The sequence below is a fragment of the Prosopis cineraria genome, unplaced genomic scaffold (genome assembly GCF_029017545.1).
Source record: "Prosopis cineraria cultivar Desert tree isolate PC_DT_omini unplaced genomic scaffold, ASM2901754v1 PC2, whole genome shotgun sequence".
Lineage (NCBI taxonomy): Eukaryota > Viridiplantae > Streptophyta > Magnoliopsida > Fabales > Fabaceae > Prosopis > Prosopis cineraria.
In genome coordinates, this window is record NW_026555333.1 from 47,651,564 (window position 1) to 47,678,197 (window position 26,634).

Consider the following 26,634-nt stretch of genomic DNA (forward strand, 5'->3'; position numbering starts at 1 on the left):
TTGTGTATTTCAAGATCTATCAACTGGTATGACAATTGGCAGTGCTAAGTTAAGCCAAATAGTTCGTTACCTTCATAGATGATCATAATCATGTTTGTTGGGTATATTTACTTAAAGAGAAATCTAAAGTAACCTCTATATTCATTGAATTCTACACCATGATTTTTAACCAATTTCATACTTCAATACAAATTCTTCAATCCAATAATGGCATCGAATACCTAAACAAAAACATGAGTGAGTTTTTGAAAGCAAGAGGCATAGTTCATAAAACATCTTGTGCAAATAGCCTTCAACAAAATGGTATTGCTGAGCGAAAAAATAAATACTTACTTGAAGTTGCATGTGCCCTTATATTTACCACTCACATGCCAAAGTTCTTTTGGGTTGATGTTATTCCAGCTGCCGCCTATCTTATCAACTATATGCCAAGCAAAGTAATGTCCTATGTAACCCCTCTTGATTGCCTTTATGAGACACATTCACTTCAACACCTTGAAACTAATCTGCCATTATGAATATTTGGGTGCTCAACCTTTGTTCATCTTAAATCCACATCCAAACTTAAACCTAAGGCTATAAAATGTGTGTTTATCGGTTACTGTTCCTCTTAAAAAGGTTGGCTCAATTGGTGACTAGGGGATTCACACAAACTTATGGTATCGACTATCAAAAAACCTTTGCATTTATGGCCAAGCTAAATACCATTAGGGTACTGTAATCTATAGCAGCAAATCTTGACTGGCCATTACACTAGCTGGATATTAAGAATGCTTTCTCAAATGGAGATTTGAAAGAGGAAGTTTATATGACCTTGCCTCCAAGCTTTGATAAAGGAAAAGGTGATGTAGGCTAAAGAAATCCTTGTATGGGTTAAAATAGTCACCTAGAGCATGGTTTGATAAGTTCTCACAAATCCTAAAGTTTTAAGGCTACAAACAAGGACTATTAGATCACACCATTTTGTCAACTTGGAGAGAGGTATGAGATGTATTCTTATTGTATATGTCGATAAGATAATTACCTTTAGTAATTACAATGAGGAAATCATGAAAATTAAGATTGCACTAAGTTAAGAATTCAAGGTCAAGGACCTTAAAAAGTTAAAATACTTCTTGGGAATGAAAGTTGCAAGATCGAAGAAGGGTATATATGTATCTTAAAGAAAATACACACTTGATCTCTTAAAGGAGACAGGAATGTTGGGGTGTAAACCTGTTAAAACACCTATTATTGTTCCAAATAAGAGGGAAGCATCTAAAACAATAAAAGAAAACTCTGATGAAAAAACTGAACTAGTTAAAGAAGATGAGGAGAAAGAGAAACCAATTGATAAAGAGAGACACCAGAGGTTGGTAGGAAAACTTATCCAGCTCTCCCACACACGACCTGACATAGCCTTCGTAGTGAGTTTAATTAGTCAATATATGTGTGAGCCAAAGGAAAACACATGGGCATGGCATACAAGATCCTCAAGTACTTAAAGGGCAGGGCTTATTGTTCTAAAAATACGAATGGAGAACCATAGAAGTATACATTGATGCTGATTGGGGTGGACATTACTCAGATAGAAGATCTTCTTCTAGTTATTGTTCATTTGTGTAGGGAAATCTAGTTACTTGGAAGAGTTAGAAGCAAAGGGTTGTCTTCAAAACTAGTGCTAAATCTGAGTTAAGGGCTTTAGCTCAAGTTATAATGGAAGAAATATAGTTACAAAGGGTACTAGAAGAAATTCATGTTAGATTAGAGCTATCACTGAAATTGTATTGTGACAACAAGACTGTCATAAGTATGGCTTTAAATTCAATACAACATGAGATATCAAAACATGTAAAGATTGACAGACATTTTATTAATAAGAAGGTAGAAGATGGGATCATTTGTTTCACCTTCCTACCAACAAACCTTCAAGCAGCATGTATGTTGAGAAAGGGGTTACATGAACTATTGTTTGAGAATTGTATGAGCAAGTCGAATATTATTAACATTTATGATCCAAGTGTGAAATAGGATAAATTAAAGATTAATTATTATTTATTACCCCTAATTTATTAGAATGTGATTAGCTAAAAATATGGGGGTAAATAAGGGATTTGACCTGTTTTTATTTTTCACCTTTATAGCTGATACATGTACACTGTATATATTATACATATTGTAACGAGATACTCGATAATTCTGATCCAAAAGCCTACAAGTTCTTTTCTATACATGGTTATATTTCTTTGTTGATATCTAAATTGCTGGAAGAGGTTGCAAGAGTTTGGCATACCAGTGCAATTTCTGCGCTTTTGGCTTTGGGCGAGGCGTGCTAACAATACCTACCGTCCTAATCGGCTATTGACACCCCTTGAGGAAACCCAATGTGTAAAAATTTCTAACTGATCTTTTGTTGTTATTTGGCCTTCATCCCTTTTCTTTATTTTGGTCTCAGCTATAACAAGATTCATATCTATGTCTTTCTTTAATTGCTGCTGGCTTTCTTTATTTAAGCGACATATTTTTATAATGGAACCTTGCTGATGAACTGAAATAACAGCACCAGAACAACAATAGCAGCAATAAATGGAAGGGAAAATCCAAATCAGTGTCACAAGCTACTCACTGATTTTGGCCAAAAGCCTCTGCCATATATGAGGCTGAACTCATCATCTGTTTACCTAATGGTGCTTTTCACATATTATTAATCCATTTTACGCCCCCCATCTTTTGCTGGCTGTTATTTAATTCTTAACATTTTTTTTATAAAAAAAACCATTTAATGTTATTTATATTATTTTGGATACTAGGTAAATTTTTTTTTGGGGGTTCTGGAAGTGCAGTTAATATCTATGAATTATTGTCTGTCTGTTATCGTGCTTTGCCGTGCGTCAGCATCTCTACCATTTGAATGGTTTTTTCACTTGAACATCTTCATCATGTTGCAGCTTGGGCAATTGAGAGAAGTTTCAAAACAAGTTCACAATGCACAGCTAAATTTGTTTTTGGAAGTGGAGCTCGGGCTGGTAATATTTTTATTACGGAAGCTGCTTTCTATTTGATTCATCAAACATTTTATTGTTGATATTCTGCATTATTATTTAGGATTTACGTCCCATTGCACCACCTGACACCACCTGAAAAGACAAAGGATGATATGTTACTTTTCTTCAAGCTATATGATCCTGTGAAAGAGGAACTACGGTATTGAGTAATTTTGTGACTTTCCAGTTTCCATTTATCTGGATGTGTTGCAAGGTCTACTGTTTTAGTTAAATCTATATTTCTATGGTGGCAGTTATATGGGAAGGCTCTTTGTGAAGAGTTTTGGTAAGCCATTGGAGATATTAATTAAGTTAAGTGAAATGGCTGGTTACTGTCATGAAGAAGAGATTTTACTTTATGAGGTTGGTGCCCTCATTTTTTCAGCTGTAGCTTAATGCAAGTTGTGTACTGTGGTTTTTATCCTTGTTTGCTGGGCTAGGTCTGTTCAAAACCATTTCTGTCCGTTTGACCAATTTAATCCAATAAAATAACAATGAAGGTCTTGTTCTATCAAGGGTGGGAGTTTGGGCATGTCTATTAGGTCATTTCCATGTCTATTTGGTTGTTGATGGAGAGCTTAATCTTCATCTGCGTCATTCTTGCTATGGAGTCTTGTAACTAGTAGGAGCCAGATCTAGTTATTACTTCCACTTCAGGCATGATCCTCTGACCGAACATAATACGGCATTAGTCCATCATTTTATTGCCAGTCAGATAGCCAGTATGTAATTTATTTTGCCATGATTTCATGCTCTATTTTTGTCTGTGTCTGGTTAAGAGGTTATTCTCATAGTCTTAGGCTAACTTTTGGCAATATATTCTAGGCGTCTCTTGCCTCTGGATGATTTCAGAAAAGAGCAATCAACAAAATAATTCTATTCTTGAAGCTCTGTAAACTATAAACTAGCTGGCAACTCATTTCTTTGTGCATGAATAAATTAAGTACAGCTTAGTTTAATTTAAAATATTATTACTATTTGGAGGCAAAGAAGTGAGTTCCTGCGGTTGGATTAACAAAGGAGAGAAAAAATTGTTCAAAAAAAAAAAAAAAACAAGAAGAAGAAGAGAGAAAAAGTATTTATTGTGTGTCACGATTTGAAGAGGTGGGGTAGGTTTGGCTTTAATAGGGTGGAATGGGTTGGGCGACACAAACCACCCCATTGTTTGGAAATTTGATTAAAAAATGGAAGGTAATTCTCTTCCCATAAGTTGGAATTAACGGGGGTGGGGTGGGTCTACATGGTGAAATTTCCTAAATGGAAAACATGATAGACGAGGAAACTGGAGAGGGCTGAAAGAGGAAATGAAATAGCAATGTATCCTAACCCATTATAAATTCCTGAATATGGAGGCTTGGGAAAATGGGCATGGGGGTGGCTTGGAATGGGTCATAACTCATAACATGCAAATTTGTAGGATCTTATAGCACATGAATGTTAAGAGACGGCATTGTTTCTTTAATTTTATTTAATCTGTTGTTTATTTTATTTTTTGCTGTATCTTTCAGTAAGTTAGAATTAAAATCCGATATTCATCTTGAATACAGATCTGATATAGATCCCTGATAGATTGTGGCTTCATCTTCACCGATGCCTACGTGAATATTGTTCTGGAGATTGAATTAAACGAATAAAGAGGGAATGAAAAACTCCCTGAAGCTTCCGGTCACCTATTTCTTCAATAAAAGATCATAAGTGAGGAAACAAAACAGAAAAGAGAAGCTGAAATCTGAGGCAGGGTATGTTTTCATTATTCACGTTCACATGGAGTTATAATCTTAAAAAAAGATTCAATACCAAACCACCAGAATTCAAGGAAGTTTGTTTCCTTGCCTAATGCAATAAATTAAGCTTGACCATAACTCAACTATCTATCAATCTGTCAATTATACAAGTCTCAAGATTATTTAGAGCGCACAGCTTTTGCATCAGCTTGCTTGTATCAGTTATAGGAACCGTCATCAAACTTGCAACCAGTGTTATACATCCTCTAGGGTTTGAGCTGGCTCAATCATGTCATTAATGACGTGCCTACCCTGTTGATTGCCGCTAAACTGATACTTTCCTAATCCTGTATAATCAGGATCTGTCCTCTCTTAGTTCTTTATTTCTTTATTATTTATCGCAATTATGTCTGTATTTTCTTTCTATCTTCGTTGTATTTTATCTTTCCTTTCTTGCTGTCTCAAGTGGTGATATTTGGCCAGAATATATGTGTCCTATCTTGTAGGGAATCTGGGCTATTTTTTTTTTTTTCACCCATATTCTTATTTATACCTTTGTATGTTATCGAATAAAATACGGAGCCTTGTTCTGTATGCTTTTCTCGCCTATTCAGCCATAAAATCTTCGCATCCAAATGAAGGTAGGATGCTTGATATGCCCCACCTGACGTGGAACCCATCCTACCCTTTGTGCCCCTAGAACATATGATTATTGCTTTGTGGCCCTTCTTTTAAGCAGCAATGAGTTGTGCTTGTTTTTTTTCCCTCTTACAAATGCTTTCAGATCGACTTGTGCGGCCATTTGCAATTATTAATTTTGAAATTGTATGCTAGGCAAGCTTGAACTTCTCGTAGTTTTTTTTTTTCTCTTTGTATAAATTAATCCAAGAAAAAAATGATGTCAAAAACCACATAAATTTTCAGTACATGTGACCGGATGGAGCATGGGTGACCGTTAGTGAAGTAGTACCAAGAGGGAAGGGTGAAAAGAACCTCCATTAGGGAGTGAAATAGAACATGAAACCATAAGCTCCCAAGTAGTCAGGGGAGCTTGGGCCACTGACTGTGTGCCTATTGAAGAATGAGCTAGCGACTCATAGGCAGTGGCTTGGTTAAGGGAACCCACCATTGCCATATCAAAAGTGACTCTTCACAGGTCAATTGTCACTACTTATGGACCCGAACCTGGGGGATCTATTTATGACCAGGATGAAGCTTGGGTAAAACTAAGTGGAGGTCCGAACTGACTAATGTTGAAGAATCAGCAGTCCTGGTTCAGATTCTTAGCAGCTAAACTCGCTAGTGGTTCATGACAAAGAAATTGTATAATATTTCTTGTGCAGTTCATTTAAGAGGAGAGATCTTTAGATTTGATGATGTTTGACATGGTTATGGATGAGTGGCTCTTCTTTTCTTTCTTTCTTGCTTTTCCCCCCTTTGGTTGCATCTGGGAATTGACATTTCCTGTATTTGTGTTTTGTGCAGGAAATTAGGTTTGAACCACATGTCATGTGTGATCCTATTGACAAGGAACGCTCCTATAAAGAAAGCCAAGTAAATACATTTCTTCCCACTTGATACTCTGCGTTGCTGATGTGATTTCCATATTGCAGCTAGAAGATGGAGATATCATTTGCTTTCAAAAAGCACTCCACCATCTAGATGTGCCTTCCTATTTAATTTATTTGCGCAATCGTTACGTATCTTTTTGTGGTGTTCAATTCAAGCAATTTGTGTGTTTATATTTGGTGCACAGAAAACCTCCCCATATTTCTACAGTTATTTTATCTGCTCCGTTTTTACTTTCATCTCATCTTTTGCCTGTGTGTGGCTGGCTGGGTTGGTTTTATGAATAATCCTTGTGTACATTATGGTCATAGTTGTTTGGTATTACTGCTGGTGCAACTAGTTGCTAATTTTGGGTTGATGCCTAGTTTAGTTTCCCCATTTGAAATTATGCATGGCTTTTGTTTTGCTGAATCGCTGCCGTCTACACATTTTGAGAAGCCAGATTGAATGTAGGTGGTGAGGAACGCAAACATAGGATTTTATTGGTGTTTCGTGGTCATGAAATTCTGTCCATGCAGTGACATTATCCTGACACTGTCAAACGCAGCTTCTAGGATTTTTTACTTCCGTATCTATATGTGCTTTTACACTTGACCGCTACGGTTTATTTCTACATATACAATTATTAATATGAACTTTCATGCCTTGCCTAGGATATATATTTTAAGCAATGAGTAGATGCACTTCTCGCATGAACTATTTGCTCATTTGTTTTCATACATTTCCTCTTCCCTTCCTGTCTCTTCCTAAGTTTATCTTATGCAATGATCACCAAAAGCATTCTAAGCATCCTTTTAGGGCTATTGCAAATAACCTTTGTCATTGCAAAAATAAAAAGATCTCAAGGTATCTTCGAGTGGCACATAACCTTTGTCATTCCAAAAATAAAAAGATCTTAAGGTGTCTTCGAGTCAGGTTATAAGTTAGTCAAACCTTTTTTTCCCCCCTAGTCTATCTTTGTGCAACCCTATTCAATCAAAAAGAAAATGTACATTGATATCTTTTATAGTTATAAAAATGAATTATGCGTACTCTTTTGGTTAGTAAATAAATATTGTACATGCATGCTATTCTTCATAATCTCTCTGGTCCAAAATATAAGAGTTTTTCCTCAGCTAATTTTAGTTCAAAATATAAGCAACTTAGTACATATAAATTTTTTTTTTCCATTTTAGCCATTGTATTTATCAACCTAGATATTTGTGTAAGTATACCTCTTACTTATCATTGAATGTTTTGGTAATTGGGTTTATAAGTAAAAAACAAAAAAATAATATATATTTTTATGAAAATGATAACTTTATTGATATGTGATTTTTTTTTAAATTTTTTATATTTTAAACTGGAGGAAGCATGAAGATATATATGTAGATTATTGAATTTGAAAATGAAAAAGGATCGAGTTTGCCATTATATACCTAATCCCATGCGTATAGGGTTGAGTTGAGCCCCTATTAAACCCAAAAGTTTTACGTGGCTTCTTTATCAAACGTGGGAGGAAGGTTCGATTGGCAATTATGATTGATAGAATCGGTGTAGTTAGTTTTAGTTAAGCTATCAAGCAAGTTGGTTTTTTCTGCCACCTCTTGAAAGAAATTATGGCCAACTGTTGGATCGTGACTGGTTGATCTCTGTACTGCTTTTAGTCTTGGATCGTTACTCCTCTTGAATTAATGTTGATTCTGTAATAAGCCCAGTTCCTCATGTTGCAAATGGCTAGTTGTTCTTGTTCCCTTTTGTAGACCATTTCTTTATCTATCCAAGGGGGAAAAAAATTCATTTTGGCTTGTATGGGACAATAGTTGGGAAATCATGAGAACCTCAGGAACATTACTTGATTACTAAATAAGCATTCATAGCGCTTGCATATTCACATGTATTCTACCAAGTAATGTTAATCTGCTGGGCTTTTCTTTCTTGTCCTTCTTGTTCTGTACATACATCAGCATGTACCTAGAACAACCTTTGGAAAAACATCAAAACTCTATAAATCTCTCTAATCTAATGCAACCAAAAACCTTTATTGCTCGCTATGCCCCCAAAGTTGACCTACAAATTAGTCCCCAGATGACGACGAGGAACAGCTTTGTTTGCTGGCTAGTGGTGTGTTTCGCCGAGATCGACGCTTTGTTTGGACCAGCACAGGCTCCTGCACCCATTCTTCCATCATTTCATCTCTGTCACTATCATTAAAAACTGGGTGGATGTAAGCATTCTGGAGGAACTCTTTCAAGTTCACGTTTGGCTCTCTTGCTTTCTCCAATGTATCTTTCATCACTGCTTCCTGAAATGCAATGATGAGTCGACAATCACAAGGATAAACACTGGTTAAAAAGGTTTAAATATGAAGGCAAAGGACGACTGAATTGTTTTCTTCTTTTATTTGGCTAATGCAGTAGTGAATATTTGAAGTTAGCTTTTTAAAGCAATGTAATGTAATTTTGCCTCGTTACATAGCATCTAAAGTTTATGCCAATTTAGCATCTAAATCAGAAGACTAAAACTATTGTATCATTTGAAGCAGAGGGGCCAAGGGAAATTTGTATGGGGTTGAATTGCACATAACCCTCCTCAGCTATAGATCATGAACAAATAATATCAACCTTCAAAACTTGATAATGAATTCTCCTAAGCTTTCAAATTTAGGCTGATATTTCCCAGCTTTTAGCTTATTCCATTAGCAGGATCTGACAAGTCAGGTGCATTAATAGCACACCTTACAAGATTCCAAGTTTATGGAGATTATTTGCTCAAGAAAAGAAATTTATTTATTTATTTTTTTGGGGGTTTTGGTTCTTAATGTGTTGTAATCTGTTAGTATAAAACAAATGTTTGTACAAAGATTAAAAATTCACAGGAGTTGGTTCTCAAACTTCAAAATTTAGAGAATTATTTGCGCTTGCCCTAAGGTTCAATGAAATTGAGACTAGGCCCGCTAACTTATTGAGAAGAAAAAAATCAGTATGCCAGTGGCAATATCTGACAAACCTGTAATGGATATATTTTGAAGGCAGGTTCATAACGGTCCTTGCAGAACCTATGAAACCATATGGTCAGAACTGGGAGTGCGATGAGAAAAGGAGTTGAATGAGCAGCTTCCTTTGTGCTCAACAATCCCATTAACAGCAGCTGTGACACAACTAATGCGACCACTATACGCCCATGAACATCAGGCCAGAATGATGCAGCACTTTCATACTCTTGGTTGTACACATTTATAATCTGCAATACACGAGTTCAACTTCATGCATATGGTAAAACCTCTTGATATTCGATTTCATTCAAAATTTAATTTAATGTAAGCCTATATGAAAAACAATCATTTAGTCTTTATAATTTCAACTTAATTAGAACTCAGTCTTTGAGGTTTAACTTGTAAGCCTATAGTTGAACTCAGTCCTATAGGAAGGGTAATGTTTCCTGCATGTTAAAAATCCACCTATAGATTGGGGACCAAAATGGGTTTTCTTGAAAATTTTAGAAAGTTCATATTAGTTCCCTTTTCAATATCTTTTGAGAAAAAACCAACACTATCAACACTTTACAATATAGTTCTCAAACTGCAAGATAGGTAGGGAATTTTTAGCTGGCTTAGTCAATAAGAATTTATTAAGCAGAAGCAAGAGTGCTATTAAAGCTGAATTTTGGAAAGTAGATTCACTAATCACTGTTTGCAGAGTCTATATTTGCAGTTTAGAATATTATATAATAAAGCCAGTCATGATTCTTTACATAACAGTGTATGCTGAACAAGAAACATTCAATGGCTTCCTGTATGTTGTCAGTCCAAGAGTTCATCCTTAGCATATCAAAAAATAAGTTCATCTTTAATCCGATAATTGATATTTTCCATTATATATATATATATATATATATTGAATAATAAAGGCAAGCCGTTGTTTGGAACCATAAAATATTATTCAATAATATAAGATCTGCTTTTCTTTACACTAAGGCAACGTTTGGTACGCAGGACTGGGTAAGTGGATTGGGTTTGGAATTAGATAATACCAAGTTTTTATGTTTGGTAGGTGGGAATGACAAATTTATTTTCAAGTCTAATCCCATTTAGGTGGGAATAACCAGTACCACCCTCCCCTTTGGTATTGGAAAATTAATCTCAGGACTAAAATTTTGCAGACCAAATTGCCCTTCAAAGGTGACACTGTGCCCCTGGTATTCGAAGGTGACATTGTGCCCCTGATCAACAACACAGTGTCGGCGACTTAGTCTTGCATCTCAGATCTACAATCACCGTCTTCCACCCACGGCGCTGCAGTCTCCCTCGCTCAGCTCATGTCCTTTGTGTCTCAAATCTGCAGTTGCCATCTTCAATCATTACCCTCGCATCTCAGATCTACTATACCTGAGCATTTAGGCAATAAAAGGTTTTAGGTTCTGGAATGGGTGGCAGTGCATGAGGCTTTGGTGAAGAGGACGAGATGGCTGAGGTTCTTGAAAGCTATGAACAAAAAGCTTTATAAGCCATATCTGGTTTAGCTTCTTCCATGGCTTTTGTCGGCAACAAGGAAGAAGATATAGGATAATTTGGTCTTTTAACTAATTTTTTGTTTATTTGAGTGTTACTTTTTTTTTTTTCATTCCCACATTATGTAGGTGTTATGCCAAACATGGTTTTAAATTTCATTCCTAGTCCCATTCCTACTCCCAATCCTAACACCAATTCCAATCCCAATCCTTCAAAATTCATTCTTGCGTACCAAACAGGGCCTAAGCATTGCAGTAACACAATGCAACGCAGTAGACGTGCATCATACATACAAGACTATTGTAGAGGTAAGATTTGAGAATCAAATAATTAAGGCATACTTTTTTCAATGACTGAAAAAAGAAAATTTCCCCAAATTCTTCTTATAATCTATGGCAGTAAGTATGGAAATGGTGACCAGGAGCATCAAAATAAAAAACCTTAGCCCGTTTTTTACCTGATGGCGATAGACAACATATGCCAAGCCGTAGAACACTATAATGAATGGAAGCAGAATTGGCGTGACCACAGCGTAAACAAGGCCAAGCAAGAAATAAAGTTGTATTTGAGGTTCACCGGTATTGAAGCCAATTGTGCCCGGATCCATTGCTTCTATTCGATCCTTTTCTGTCTTTACCAGAAAGAAATTTTTTAAGTGATAGAATATCAAAGGCTTCAACCTAAGAATCTCAGCTGCACATCCAGCCCACCCATCAACCATTATGTAAGTTATGAAGAAAGTAGCTTTCATTGGAATTGAGACACCAATTGTCTTTGGGATTCTGCAAACACAGAAAATAGAGTATACTGAGTTTTGGTCCTCCAAAGATGCACCTTGTTTCAATGCAGCCCTCCAAATATTAATAGGCTCATTTTAGTCATTCAAAGAACATTTCTGTTTGAAAATGATTTACGTAGAAGCCCACTAAAAAAACGTTACTAAGACATGTCAAGCGACTTAACACAATGGTAATGTGACTTTTAATTGCTTATGTTGCCATCAAAATGTTGCATAAGCACTCTTTCTAACTGGGTCTAAAACTCTAAATGTAGTAAAATGCAGCATTTTGATGGTCAAAGAAAAGTTGCTCTGTTATAATTAAAAATGATGCACTGATGAGGAGGACTTACTCATCTGCAGACTGATGGATAAATTTATCCAGTTGTTGGAATGCAGTCCCAGTAATAATGCTCCCAAGAAATACGTTAATGAATTGGAAAATGTAATATCTTGTGGCTGATCTCCTTTCCAGAGAAGACAGGCTTATAAATCCTTCAAACTTGGACATTAACATCAATATTGAGGGTAGAAAAATGAGAAATATCTTCAAAGCAATCCCAGGAAGGAACCCTTGTATGAAAGATTTAATTACTTTTCTGAATAGGAAATAAGGGAGAAGATTAATTTCTACCATGGGCCATGTAAGGTTTGGACATAAGGTTTTTCGGAAAGATATAAAACTTAGCATTTATTGTATCGTTATCATTCTACGTTGCAATAAGTGTCAATAAATTTAATTAACAAAGACAACTACAAGCGGAAGAAAATGCAATTTTGATCCTTGAAAGATTCAATTTGGACTTTCAAATATTATTTCCCTGTAGTCCCCTCAGTCACCAAAACTTTTGCAATATTGCCCTTTCTTCTAATCTCTACCAAAATTAAACACCAAATCTCACAATTTGTTCACTTAGATGCCATATCTGAGGTCAGCTGCTAGTTGGCTTTAAATTTTGGACAGAAATGGGATGGAAGGACAACATGGTAGGCATTTTAGGGATTGAGGGACTAAGTTCAAAGAAATGATTTGTGGAAAACCAAATTGAAAATACATCTATTTTTGAGACACAATTGAAAATTCTTTGGATTGTTTTTATGGACAACTAAAAGTAAAATATGTGACAATGTAAAACAGGATGGAAAAGGTAGATGGCATAGGAGGAGAAACGAGAAAAAGAACAATGCATACACTTCTATGATGGGCTTCAAGAAAGGGACTGCTTTTTCAATGCCTTCAATGTTAGCCAGTGATTGCACAAATGCAATGGGAATCATGAAGAAGAAAGTAAGAAAGAAGAAAGCAACAGCAATTATAAGCCTCCTTATTGAGAGTGAAACATATGGTACTGCCATGCTATCCCAGTACACATCACGAGGTTCTGGAGCCCACTCTGTCAACCATACGGTTGGATTTCTAGACTGTTGTGTTTGTGCACAAACTGCCGCACCCCATCGAGTTCGGAAGGAAACAAATGCTGCCGGCATTATATATCTTGAATCTTTTGTAATCTTGTCTTTCTCCAAGGCTATCTGAAAGTTAACATCAAACTAAATGAATAGTCCTTGGAGTAAATAAATTTCTGTCCCCAGAAATAATAGAAAACACTCTCTAAACAAAGATTTCGTTTTGCTTTATGTTCAAAAGACCATTAAAGAAATATGTATCGTGATGGCATGCCATAAGCATAGATCTGAATGTTAAATACGACAACAAAATTCTATACACCGCAATCATAGACAAGACAACATTGCTAGACAAGTTGTCTTACTCTTCATTGGAACTCTGTTTTAGTATTTCCCTCCAATTACAGTAGAAAAAACAGGCCCTCAAATGCAAAACAATTATACTAGATTCTCTTGAGGTTTAGGGAAATTTACATATCCCCCAGAGCATTTTATGTAGGAAAAAGGAAGCATAGGCAACGGCAATTAAAGGTTATAAAAGAAAAGGGATCTCTACTTACTTCTTCTGATAATCGTGCAACTTCGGATGTATAAAAGTCAATAGCATCCACTTTACTGCCCCAAAGACCTAGAAAACCAGTCTGCTAATATAATCTTAGCTACGACAAATTTGAATGGTGCACATGAAGGAATACTTCTTAAAAAAATGGCACGACAAAGCTAATGCTGCAACCCAACTTCAAAATGAATAATAATATGAATCAGACTATTTGAAAACGGAATACCTTCTTTGCCGGCCTTTTGGTTTGATTTCTAGAATATTTAAGATTATAGTAGTCAAGCCAATTCTGTTTCCTTTTCTTCTGAGATACTAGGCTAGAAAGGTTTTTTGCATTGTAAACAACCTGGAAAAAAAAAATTAAGTGAGCATAGAAACTATAAAACAATTTTAAATCATCATTATCTAATAAAATCGATGGCATGGGATAGAAAGCTAAACAAATGCAATAAAGTTGATTCCCCAGAATTACTGTAACAATATCAGATGTTTTTATTAGTATGGCCCAATGAAAAAAAAAATAAGGGAGAATTCCATTTAGGTTTCCTTTTGAATTAAACAGCTTAAGATATTTCTTTATAAAATCGCTTTCATCAATGTGATGAACATATATCCTAGGACAACTATAGTAATATCATCATATGTCTAGCCACTTGATCAAAATTTTCTTACCCTTGATCAAGCATGGAGTATTCATTAAAACACAACCAAGAACTAACATAAATGAGAGAGTCAGGCAAGCATGCTTCATTGGTTTCCTTTTCATTTGGTAATATAGTTAGGATATACTTGAACCTTGTTTCGCTAAATGCCCTTCTAAGGTGATATTAAGCTACACTCCCCTACATCTCTCACCAACAATGCTATTCCCTTCGGATTTTATAGTTTTGCGGATTAAAACTTGGAAGCATAACAAAGTAGTTCACAATTCATGGAAACTTGTTACGATATCTAAAACAATACAACATATACATGAGGTTGTAACCAAAAAGATCAAACCTGATGAGTCAGATAATGATCTGGATGGTTGACCAGAAAAAAATGTTCCACAAGCTCACTAATTGCTTCGTCAGGGTCTGGTGGCACATTCCTAACAAGCACCTACAAGATAAATTGATTTCATAAAGGAACATAAGGTCCAAAGAGTCATTTAAGAGCATTGAAACTATCATATAATCTGGGCATATATCCACATGCAACAAAATGAATCTTGGCAATAGTTGATAGCTTTGAATTATTGTTGTTGGGAGGTCAAGTATGAGTAGACAAGACTTGGACTTGTTATGCGTAGAAGTCTTACATCAGATAGAGTTTGGTTGAAAAAAAGGTATATAAATAAAAGGGTCAATAAATTCAATGCCTTAAGGTTTGGCGTTACAACATGTCAAGCCTATTTATGCGCATCTTCTCATTACTTCTAGCTCAATTGGATCCTCCCACTCTCACAATACTCCCCAGGCCTAACAAATTGTAACAAAACCTTAGTTACAACAAGGATTTGTGTGAAGATGATGAAAGCCCAAACTAAAGGGAATACACCACACATCAATCAATGCACCATTTAAAAAGGGCTAATGTATGCAAAATGCAGGCAAATATGGAGAATAATTTTATTTTATCAATAGTAAACTCGCACTTGAGGAAGAAATTATTGGGAAGTTTGGCGTGAGTAAAAACTTGACTTCGACTTAGTGTGGGGAGAAGTACCACAACGGATAAAGTAGAGCTGAACAAGAAGTATATAACTGAAAGGACCCATGAACTCATTGCCTTAATATTTTGGATTAAGATGTAGTCCCTTTGTTAGGTAGTGCTTACAATTCCCTCTTTAATTTTATCCTTGATGAAGTGTCTATCAACTTCTACATGCTTAGTCTCTTCATGTGGGACAAGATATGCACAAGGCCAATCCAGATTTGTAGCTAGGGTTAGGAAAATTATGATGGTATTGATGCTTAACTTAGCAACCAGTGGAAATGTCTCTATGTGACTTTGTGATCCATTCCATAGGCTTCAGTGAACCTTTTAGCCACTAATCTAGCCTTGTATCTTTCTATACTACCATCTGATCCATACTTCATTGTAAATACCCACTTGCAACTACAAATTTCTTTCCTCCCAAATCCCACCCATTTTCCTTTGGAACCTCTATCTCCTGCACAACTGCTTTCCTCCATTCATGTGCATAAAAAGGCCTCCTCAATATTCAATCATTTTAGTTCTATCATGATCAATGGTGAAAGCATAATAACAAGGTGCAAGTGGCTTGTAAGGTACAAGAGCAATGTTTCTTTCTAACTGCAAATGGAAGATCAAGATCATCAACTTCACTTACATAATCTAAGGCATTAGGGTCAAGCAATTCTTCCACATTAGGACTAGACTCATCAATGGCATCTTGCTCCACTTCATCAGGATTTGTCATTAGTTCTAATTCAGATAGTATATCGAGCGCCTTCAACTTGTTACTTGGGTTCTTTTTTCTGGTGAAAACATTAAGATCCTTCTTGTTTGTAGTTTTCTCATTCATCCTCCTCTTACATTAGCAAAGTAGCCTAGAAATATGCATTTCATAGCTCAATCAAGTTTACTATTATGATGAATGTGACCATATGCTGAGCATCCGAGGACTTCAAATAGAAGATTTATTTCCAAAGTCGGTGGTAGGATTACTATGTTTAAGCACTTCAAGAGGGGTTCTGAAAGAGAGGGTTTGATTGGGCACCTTATTGATAAGATAGGTAGCTAACGAAACCACATCACCCTAAAAGAATTTTGGCACATTATTGGTAAATATAATAGCTCGAGTAGCTTCAAGTTTGTGTTTATTTTTCCTTTCTGCAATCCCAATTTGGTGAGGATGGTAAGTACATGTGCTTTTGTGTATAATTCCATAGGCTTTGAGAAAATTACCAAAAGTTTTATTCAAGTATTCTGCCCCATCTACCCTAAAAGAAATGACAGGAACATTGATTTTTATTTTTTGGGCATATCTACCTTTATTCTTTAAGTTGTTCATTTGTGGTAAGGAGTGAGCCAAGTACCCTTTATTTTAATCACTTGCTTTCTTTGACCAGGTTGCACCTCTGTTTGCTAAATGGAATGTAAAAATCCTACAATATACAGCGCCATCACATGAACACACCAGTGTGCTAACATTACCAAACATATTCTTACACTTATTTCTTTGACCACATGGGTTAAACCTTGTTTGTTAGAAGGAATTTAACAATCCAACAATTCACAAGCCCATTACAGAACAACAATGTTCTGATGAAAGAAAATGCATTTTCATGGAAGCAACTATCTGATACTTCCAATTACCCGTTGGTTTTTGCCTTCTCTACCTTTTCTTCTCCCAGTTATACATTGGTCTAAGGCAGAGGCCAAGAATTTGCTTTTCTCATCACTTTTGTTCCATATCTACATAGTTTTCCCTTTGTTTGTTAAAAGGAATTTAATAATTCTACAAAACAGCCCTGTCTGTAGCAAGATCCTAGCACTTTGCTGGCGTGATAAAACTTAATTCTTACAGTGAATTGGTCAGGACAGCGCAGTTCTGATGCAACAAAATGTAATCTCATGGAAGCGATTATTTGATACTCCCTTTTTAAAATATAGCACGTCCAAAAGGTAAAAGCATAAGCCATTACCAAATGGGTCCAAAATCTGCAAATCATGTAACATAATGATTAAAAGAAAAATATGCTGTTATTGATGGAAATAAAGTGCAATGGAAAGCACATCAAGGAGATAAGCAACAATTTATACGACCGGAAAGCTGTAATACATTGTTTTGGACTAGCAAAGAGTAGAACGGTAAACATTGAAAGTAACAATTGAATAGTAATTCTAGCAACACCATGACAAATATCATGTGCATGTAATTTGAATTTTTAATTCTTTCAAATAATGATACCCAGAATTTCTATTAATAAAAAATACATATCAAATGATAGAATATATAAGAAGACAAAAAGAGAAGTAAAAATAAACAAAAAATCTGACAACTGGGAAAGAAGATTGCATGCCTATCTGATTTAAGTGGAATGTTTGAAATGGAAAGCTTATCTATGTCACTGTAAGTCAAATTTGAACCCTGCAAGCTTCCACTGGTCCAATTGACTGGCACCATGACCGCAAATGCTAGGAATGCGATAGGGACAAAAATTTTTAGGCTGCGCTTCAATTCAAAAGGGATCAATTATTCAAAAATTATAGGCATCATGAAATAATCAACAAATAAGTTTAAATATGAGCATGAAGCGTATGTACAAGAGGTCTGTAGTAATGAAATTCTTCACATTCTTAATTATTCCACAAGCTTCAGCTAAAAAATAGTCACAGCTTTACAATAATTGATAAATACATTCTGTTGGGGTAAAGGTTAAATGTCAACTATCTTGAGATTAGATATCAACAATAACTTAGCTTATGTTAATAGCCAACATCAAATGCTGAATACTTAGCAGAGCATACCCTAGCAAATAGATCCGCAGGTAAACAGCAGAATCCAACCCAGCATGGTCAATTAATTCAGGTTCTGGCATTTCCAATGCCGCAGGCATCCACTTCAGAAACTTTATGTATGACCGGAAGTCCACATTCACAAACTTGCTCACAAAAGCTCCTGCACTCAATGGACTGCTCCTTAAACCCCGCAGATACCATTTTGGAAAGTACACCCTATCATTTATAGGCTGAATTCGAAGTATGGTGAATGCCAGGAAAAAAACAAATGCACTAAGGATGTTTATAGCTGCTGCAAGTCCTATATCTCCAAGCGTTGCCATATCCACACCTCAACCTACAAATAACAGGCTATCTCCTGTAAAATAAATGAAGAACATGACGAAAATATAGAGTGTTACGCTTCCAGCTATAAGGTTACATTCCCCTTTAGTATGAAGAATAAAGTGATAGTGTAGTTAGAACCACGGAAGGGGAAAAAAGAACGTAACATGATAACGAAAAATTTTATAGTTGTTGAACTTATACGGAGCACTCTTTCTCCCATCGTCTTCTCAGAGGCCAGACCAAAACCAGCTTTTTAAATGCACCAAGTGGAATTATTTTCTATTTCTCACCAGTTAGTTCAAACCCGAAATAAAATCCAAGTCCAACATTTCCAGATTTAAGCGAATAAAGAAAGAAAAAGTGACAAAAATCATAATAGTTCTGTTTTCCCTGCCATCTTGACCGCCAATGAGATAAAAATAAACTTCTACAAAACTTAAATATAATAATCATAATAATTGATAAACTAAACACAATAAACACACAGAAAAAAGCTCTTGATTGGGAATTTCAGTACATGAAAAAGATGTGATAATGAGTTTTCAAGATCAACATAAATCAAATATAAGAGTTCACGACCAACACGAACATTACCTCAGATACGAAACATAACGCCAGTAAAGTCCTCCCCCGTCTATCCAATTGAGACGATCACCCTGTTAGTTCAACCAGTCGCAAGTAAAGCCAGAAGCCAAAAAGTCAGCAATCACCAAAAGTTGATGACTTTTTGCCTTTGCCTTCTCGACACAAAATCCGATTTCCACTTACATATGAACAGAGAGGCTCTAGGCCCTTTCCAGTCGTCTATCCATGCATAAATGGCGATAGAAAGAGAAAGAAAGCGACAGAAACGTTTGAAAAATAGGTAAGAAAGGGCACAGGCATGCATGAAGTAAGAGTGAAATGAGGTGTCAATAGGAAAGCAATAGTTTCTTTTCTTCTTCCGTTGGAAAAAAATTAAAAAAAAACTGAAAAATGAATGTGTGTCCAAACCGAAAAGGCAATAAAGAATAATTAATTGAGAGGATGCAGTTTTAAAATCGCAAAGGACCAGTAGTGTTTAGTTGTCGGCATGTGCAGTGAAGTGAAGCCGCTGGGAGGAGACGAGGGAAGTTATGTTGGCAACCTGTCTCTTTCCTTCATATAACGGCTATTTATTTTATTTTTTATTTTTTTAACCTCAGCTATTTATTACTCTCTCCATCTTAAATTATAAAATACTTTTAAATAAAATTTTACATGTCAATAAATATCATTAAATACATTTAATAAGTTTATTTTTTTAAAATAAAATTGTAAACTTTTAAAATTACCTCTCATTTAATATATTGAAAAGAGAATAAATAAAAATTAATTATAGAGAGAGAAAACATAATATTAAAATTAGTGTATTTAATAAAATATTAATCTACTCACAGTATCTTATATTTTAAGACAGAAAAATTCCTTTAAAAGCGTCCTATAGTTTAAAAGAAAAGGAATATTATTTTTTCATATCAAAAGTGGATCCTTTGCTTTAATGGCAGATCTTAACCATTCATTACGCTTGCTTTGTTACTCTTTTGAACGTATAAAACTATAAAAGTAGAACTGTTCATTATTTGGTAAACAAAAAAACAAATGTTCTGTAGTTAAAATTTTTGCTCTTGAAATTATAATATTATAATTTTTTTGAAAAAATTAATGCAATGACCCTAGCTGAACTCTTAGTGACTGTAAGATGAATGATTGAAGATGCATATTCAAAGGAAAGCGATGATATGATAGACTTAGCTTTTTAGGAACATTTTAAACAACTAAAAGTTCAGCAACAATCTTTTTCTAACATGCGTGTCACCTGTCCATCTGTTTGGAAGAGAAATAGAGAATAGACACACAGTTATAATTATTTTGTTTCACACAGCTTTTTGATTTATTGCTTCATATCGACTCATACTTTGCCCCTAAAGAAAAAGGATGAAGGAAAATATATTCTTTTATGTTTTTTATAAATTATTTTCAGTATATTTTATTAAAACTAAAAAAACTTTAAACTTGAATAAATATTTTTAAATTTTGTTATTGATATTTTTATTTAACGTATTTAATAAGAACAAATAGAATCAGGAGCATGTCACAACATTCAAATTTTTCATAACAGTACTATAATTGGCATTATCTTATCAATTCAAATTGAGTAATAATTAATAAGATCCCATCAATAAGTGGAAACGGCCCCATCATAACGTAAGTTCAAGATTAACAGATTACAAAGGAGTGTTCATTAAATTTTTGATCAAATACTATCACAGAACATTGTAGTGTTTTTCACAAGGTTTAAAAAATCGGATGGGTCATTGAACCGGACGAGACACTGGTTCACGGTTCATTGGTCGAATCATGGTCTAACCGGGGTCGAATCAGTTGACATTAAATTAGTATATTTTTAATTTATGTATAATAATTAAATAAGAAATACATTTAAATATGCATTTTTTTCAAAAATATGTTATAGATGCTTGGTAATATATTTTATTATTGATAAATACATAATTAATATTAATTATAAGTGAAGCTTTTCATTTAAATATCAAGAAAGATGTATTTTAATTTTAATTTTAATTTATTTTTTTATTTTTTAAATTTTCTCCGGTTTTTTCATGAGAACCAGTCTTGTTTTTGTCCGATTTTACTGATTTTTAACCAGTTCACTACTGACTGATTTTAAGGGTCAATCGAACTAGACCAAGAATCGATTTCTATTTCAATCAATTGAACCAGCCAGTCCAATCCAATTTTTAAAACCTTAGTTTTTCATCGAGTTGCTGATCCTTCTGAGGTTTCAAGTTTAACTTCACTACTTTCATTTCATGCGGGCTGTCTTTTCTTCATATTTTGTTACTTTTTGAAAAGTCACAAAAATTTAAAAAATACATTACCTCACCAATTCCGTATCAAACGTGGGAAGAATTCATTCTCCGTGTTCTATGAGATTAGTCTCTATTATCAACAGGGTCTACCATTTTTCCTTAATTAATGAAAAAATTGATGTCCAATATGAGGTGTGAAGTGGGAAACCACACAAAGCTCTAAATCTTTTATCGCAAATACAAGTTGGCGACACAACGCCATCAATTGGTAATCATGTTGAAACCATTGCAGGGAGGCGCTTGGAATAATTTCAGGCAACAGAAAGACAGCGCCGGAATGAATCAAGCCCCCAAGTTTCAAAAGTTCAAAGCGCAGGATAAACAAGTACACACATCTCCCAGACCACAGTGCAAAACTTTGTTTTATCACATGAAAATCTGACAGTATATCAATCCAATCAGCTACCCAGATAACAAGAGGCAAAAGATTCAGCTCCAGATTCTGCCTTCCAATATCTCCCCCCCCCCCCCCAAACTTATTTTATGTACCCAGGTAACAAGACACAAAAGATTCAGCTCCAGATTCTGCCTACCAATATCCCCCCCCCCCTTTTTTTTTTTTTTTTTTTTCGTTCAGCAATCAAGAGCCTTTCCTCCTCAGGTAAAGAAGCAAGGGTTTTGTACATCATCAAAGTTAGCCATGCTGATGAACAGCAATCCGGTGAATGTCCATGTCCTTCAACATCACTGAACGCCCACAAGAATCACATGGGGCTGTCCTAGATCCACAAACACTCTCATGTTCAGTTAACCCTCTGATCTTGTCACGGATGTCAACAGCAGAACTTCCAGCTTGAACCATGTCACCACAAAAGCGGCATGCAATTAAACGCATGGGACACTCTGAAGCTTGGTGTTCAACCTAACATGAAATGAAAAATAATGGCAAGTCATATCAATTTATTCCGCCTTTCAAAGTAAGAACTAGATTTAGATGCAGTTTCTTGTCAATTTTACTAAAAGACCTTCTAGCTAAAATATAACAAGCAAAATATCAGTCCCATGCATTGCACGATGCTTGAAAAATGAGTATGATAATGACTTTTCAATAATGCAAGTTGTTGTAGACGATAAATATTATATTGATAAATGATTTTCTAATAAAACCATGATAAGTGCACCACACAAAAATAGGGAATTATTTACAAGTTTTTCCTTGTAGGAAATTAATTGTCCAAGGATGCATCAAATATCAAAGCATAAATTGAATATTGACCAGAAGTATTAATCAAACAACAATAATGTGAACGTCAACTTCTAAGTTTTTAAAGACCTTTTGCATGCCTTAATTTAGAAAAATAACCCCAATTTCTATAACTTCATCTGACTCTAAATGTTTGGATTTTTCAAATATGCCAAGAGAACACAGGGAAAATTTTGAATTAAAAAAAAAAAGACGACTTTGTTGATAGGAAGGATTCTATTCTAGCCTCCTATATAGCTAAATAAGTCTTTTTATAATCCTAATTGTTTCCAAGAATCTTTCTCAATGTTTCTTTTATTTACCATTTCTTTTCATATCTCTTTGAGCTTCTAACTTGTGCATATTGGCATGAGATGAAATACCATGGCAAACTGAGGCTAAGCGTAAAACATCCAAAAAGAAATATGCTAAGAAAAAGTAAAACGAAGTTTTCATACAAGGAAGGTGCAGTCCACAAAACAATGTTCATTGAATGTATTTGGTGGCTGACTTGGAAAAGCTTTACACTCCATGTTACACTTCCAACTTTAAAAAGAAATCATCATCTCTATTCGTCAACCGCAGGGGAAAAAAAACAAAAGAAAAGAAAAAAATCACCCTTCCAATTATTCTCTAAAATCTAGGAAAAGTTTCCCAGTGAAAAACTTCCAACCATACCAAGCAGAATAAGAGAGATCTTAACCACTTTCTTCATCCACCCTAATAGAGGGTGGTAATTATCCCATTTCTTAAATGACTAAAGGTTATACTTTCTAGAATTAAAACTAAAAATTGAATAATTAAAATTTCCATGTGTTTGGTAACAAACTTCAGGTAAGAATCAAGCATTTGCAATTGATATTTCAAATCTAACCCAGACTTCAGCAAGAATAGCTTGAGCTAAATGGGCAGCCACAAACCAATCACAAGATAATAACTCAGGGTAGATAACATGAAAAGAAGGTTTAAGAAAAGGTCACACAATGCTTAATGAAAGAAGCAAGGATACTTTACTCACCATTTGTTCTTTCTCAAGGACTACACCACAAGGACAGTGAAGAGGCTCATGGAAAACCTTCACGTGCTTTTCCAATTCTCCCTGCTGAAAAGCTTTACCACACCTGTCACAGTGAATGTGGTTCTTGGACTCCTCAATCCTAAGAACAATTCCACAACCAGCATGTTGACATATAACATTATGTCTGCTACAGTAAGCTTCATGCAATGCTATAGTCCTACTAGGTATGTAATGCTTGCAATTCCGGCACTGTTCAGTGTCTGTCTCTGTATATGACATGGACGATGATGCTTGTCGACCTATTTTTTGATGGAAAATTTCCTGTATTGCCACTGATATTTTGAATTTGGTTGTTCTCTTAAATCCAAATACTCCAATGCTGTACGTCCCAGCCCCAAAGTTTTTATCCTCAGAGCTAAGAATCAAAGCCTTTGAGCCAACATCATGCGATGACCACTCATGCTGGTGTCGAGTAGGAAATATCAGAGGGTGTCTAGATATAAAAAGATCAGTGTCTCCACTACCTGTCTCACCTTCCAATTTTACCTCAACATTGGAATTGTCAGCAATGATTTTCTCCCAGATGCCATTGTCTATTGAGAATTTGTAGTATACAAAATTTTCTTCATCCACCATTCCAGATTTTGACACCCCGAATTCAAGTGGGAGTAAAACATGCTGATCTCTCTTTTCTGAGCTTGTATCAGGATCAACAATGTCAACTTCAATATCTGTTTCTAAGACAGATACACTTGAGGAAGGTTTCAATTCAAGCACCCTCAATTTATATGCAAGTTCCCCATAGTTGACAGTCAAAATATCACCTTGAGAAAGAGTTGCATGTTGCCGAAGACTTGTTTCAAGGACGGCCTTATGATTTGGCAAATCAGAAAATCCTACCCTTTCAGGTTGAAGTTTTGCATAAGTCCCCTTTGAAAGCCCAACATAGCGGACCTCTACTAATGGAGACTTAGGACTAACATCCGCAAACAAATTATTCCACACATGAGGAGGAAGACCTACTGAACTTTCATCAGCAGTGAATTCTAAAACTCCTGAATGGGTGGCCCCTTGATTATCTTCATCAGTAGCTCTCATGCCCGAAGAACCCTCCTCATGAACTATTGACAATCGAAAGTACATGGGTCCCTTATCAAGGGCACCCTGATCAGACAATTCTGTGAAGCATGAAGGTGGCAGTTTGATCTTATCACCATTACCTTGACAAGGTACAGCACCTAATAGACGGTAAAACACGACTCCTCTTCCAGCAAGTAAGCTTTCTTGCATCTGTTCCTCAGCCTGAAGAAGAGAAGGTAAAAGAAGATTATTATAATTTATTCACACCAAAAGTTCAATAGCCACAAAATCTCACACACTACTACATGTTTTACATGTGTTACCCGTAAATTGGCAAGATTTTTTTTACCCAATGGTGGGATTAAACAAAGGATTCAACAATAACCTTGATGTCCACTGTCTCGCATCAATTAAACTATATTTCAGCGAAATGTAATTTTGGGCCTGTAATCTGTCCGCAATTCAAGCCCAAAAAGATTAAGTACAATTGCTGGGATACTGTTGATGATTCCAATAGAACGCGCAAATGTGTATATCTATATATGTATAGAAGGTAGTGAACTCGTGGGTGGAGGAAGAGATCAAGGAATATGTGAGTGTTGTTTGGGAGAGACCTGGCCTCTCCAAAGCTAGTCTGGCGTGTGTATTCTGCTATTTCCTTTATAGTTCTCTGACTAGACCTACACTCCGCCAGATTATTGTTAATTTTAATATCGCTCTGAAGGTGTATTCCGTCATGTTTACTCTTAAGGAAAATTCTACAGGGAATCCTAGGATTGCAATGTGAGCGTTACAAAAGTACATTAGAAGCCCGGTCAATTCAATTGGCCTAAGACTTGGCCAAGAGACATTCATTTATCGTCGGAAGTCCAAATATAGTCTTTCACACGACAAGACGAGGCCCAGAAAACTGGGGCATGGGGATGAAAGGGATGTGAGACTTGCCATCTATTTCAATGTTTCAGATTGCCTAAGTTTACAACTAAAAATTTCAGAATAAAATTTTCTGCAATCGCAGACTTCGAGTAGAGAGCAAAGCAGCACGTTGCATCCCCAGAGTACTGATATATTAACAACAATTTATGCCATAAAGCAAAAAAGTTCGTCCCAAAACCCTGGTGATCACTTGACAAAGTTATCTTTAGAATTCACCGATAAGTGTTTCAAAAAATTTATATAGCAGATAAATTACGAGACAGCATAATCAATTTCAATTGATATAGTCCTAATGAAACCTCAAACAGAAATTTGAAGGATGAGAGGAGAAAAAAGAATTGAAGAACAATAAAGAAAAGTGAAATCGACGAAAAGAAAAGGAAAATGAAGGGTGTTCGAGAAGGATGAGTTGGGCAAGAAAGGGGGGACCTTTTGTTGAGCCTCGGCTGCATCAATACGGCGAGATCTCTGAGCAGCTTCAATGGCTTCCCTTTGATTCCTAGCCTCTCGTTTAGCCTTCCTTTCCCTCTCCAATTTCAACCGGGCCTTCTCCTTCCTCTCCTTCTGTTCTCTCTCTAGCTTCTCTCTCGCTCTTCGCAGTTCATAATCCATCACTCCTTCTCTGTCCCTCTTTGCTCGCCTTCGCCTTTCAGGATCAACGCGTTAACGGATTGGTGCTTCGTGTAGATGAAGAAAAAGAAGTTTGCGAACTCTCCTCTATTTTTGTTTGGTGAGAGAACTGCGTCTTTATTTATAGCTTCATTCACTCATTAAATAAAAAATAACAACAATTTGGGTCTTCGTTGTTCCTCAAAAGAAATTTGGGTCTCGATTGGTCGGCTATATGTAATGTCGAAAGTGTTGGCCTTTTCTGGATCATCCATTGTTAGTGTGTTTCTTTAAGCCCACGGCCTGTCCTATTAATTAGGAATTTGGAAGAGGCTGTTAAAAACAATTAATTAGGATTGGGATTATATTTTGGCATCATTTATACATCTATATAAGAAAAAAATAATCCACAAGTATTTATAATTTTTCTTAATTTTAAATTAAGTTCATGAAGTTCATTTTATTTTAATCAATTCTTTTTAGTTTGATCCATTAAATATGTTAATCTATTATAAAATAAATTATAAGGACTCAATTCAAAATTGAAGAAAAA

General features: G+C 35.5%; 3 protein-coding genes across 15 annotated transcripts; 1 reads left to right on the forward strand and 2 right to left on the reverse strand.

Moving 5' to 3' along the window:
• Positions 1-2,174: 2,174 nt before the first annotated feature.
• LOC129302189 (ubiquitin C-terminal hydrolase 13-like) lies at positions 2,175-17,056 on the forward strand. Of its 11 annotated transcripts, none has more exons than XR_008591199.1 (8): positions 2,175-2,367; positions 2,928-3,005; positions 3,085-3,183; positions 3,278-3,386; positions 4,571-4,762; positions 6,233-6,301; positions 9,327-9,570; positions 10,457-10,963. XR_008591199.1 is itself a non-coding variant. In XM_054940890.1 (6 exons), the coding sequence occupies exons 3-6, from the start codon at positions 3,137-3,139 to the stop codon at positions 16,738-16,740; spliced, it is 339 nt and encodes a 112-aa protein (XP_054796865.1). In that variant the 5' UTR covers positions 2,175-2,367; positions 2,928-3,005; positions 3,085-3,136; the 3' UTR covers positions 16,741-17,056. The 11 variants fall into 11 exon arrangements, 2 of the variants coding, with proteins under 2 accessions (XP_054796865.1, XP_054796864.1); XR_008591200.1 differs by having other exon boundaries at positions 9,331-9,570; XR_008591194.1 differs by having other exon boundaries at positions 6,233-9,570.
• Positions 8,373-19,266, reverse strand: LOC129302188 (CSC1-like protein At3g21620). Of its 3 annotated transcripts, none has more exons than XM_054940887.1 (12): positions 18,941-19,265; positions 18,029-18,356; positions 17,581-17,727; positions 17,083-17,218; positions 14,549-14,650; positions 13,776-13,895; positions 13,551-13,631; positions 12,776-13,116; positions 11,937-12,182; positions 11,263-11,587; positions 9,305-9,538; positions 8,373-8,600 (listed from the first exon to the last, which is right to left on the reverse strand). In XM_054940887.1, exons 2-12 carry the CDS (start codon positions 18,340-18,342, stop codon positions 8,373-8,375), a joined length of 2,274 nt encoding a protein of 757 aa, XP_054796862.1. In that variant the 5' UTR covers positions 18,343-18,356; positions 18,941-19,265. The 3 variants fall into 3 exon arrangements, with proteins under 3 accessions (XP_054796862.1, XP_054796861.1, XP_054796863.1); XM_054940886.1 differs by having other exon boundaries at positions 18,029-18,377; XM_054940888.1 differs by lacking the exon at positions 17,581-17,727 and having other exon boundaries at positions 18,029-18,377; positions 18,941-19,266.
• Positions 19,267-21,326: 2,060 nt separating this feature from the next.
• On the reverse strand, positions 21,327-26,295 carry LOC129302361 (uncharacterized). The gene is made up of 3 exons (XM_054941182.1): positions 25,902-26,295; positions 23,457-24,758; positions 21,327-22,117 (listed from the first exon to the last, which is right to left on the reverse strand). Exons 1-3 carry the CDS (start codon positions 26,082-26,084, stop codon positions 21,890-21,892), a joined length of 1,713 nt encoding a protein of 570 aa, XP_054797157.1. The 5' UTR covers positions 26,085-26,295; the 3' UTR covers positions 21,327-21,889.
• Positions 26,296-26,634: the final 339 nt, after the last annotated feature.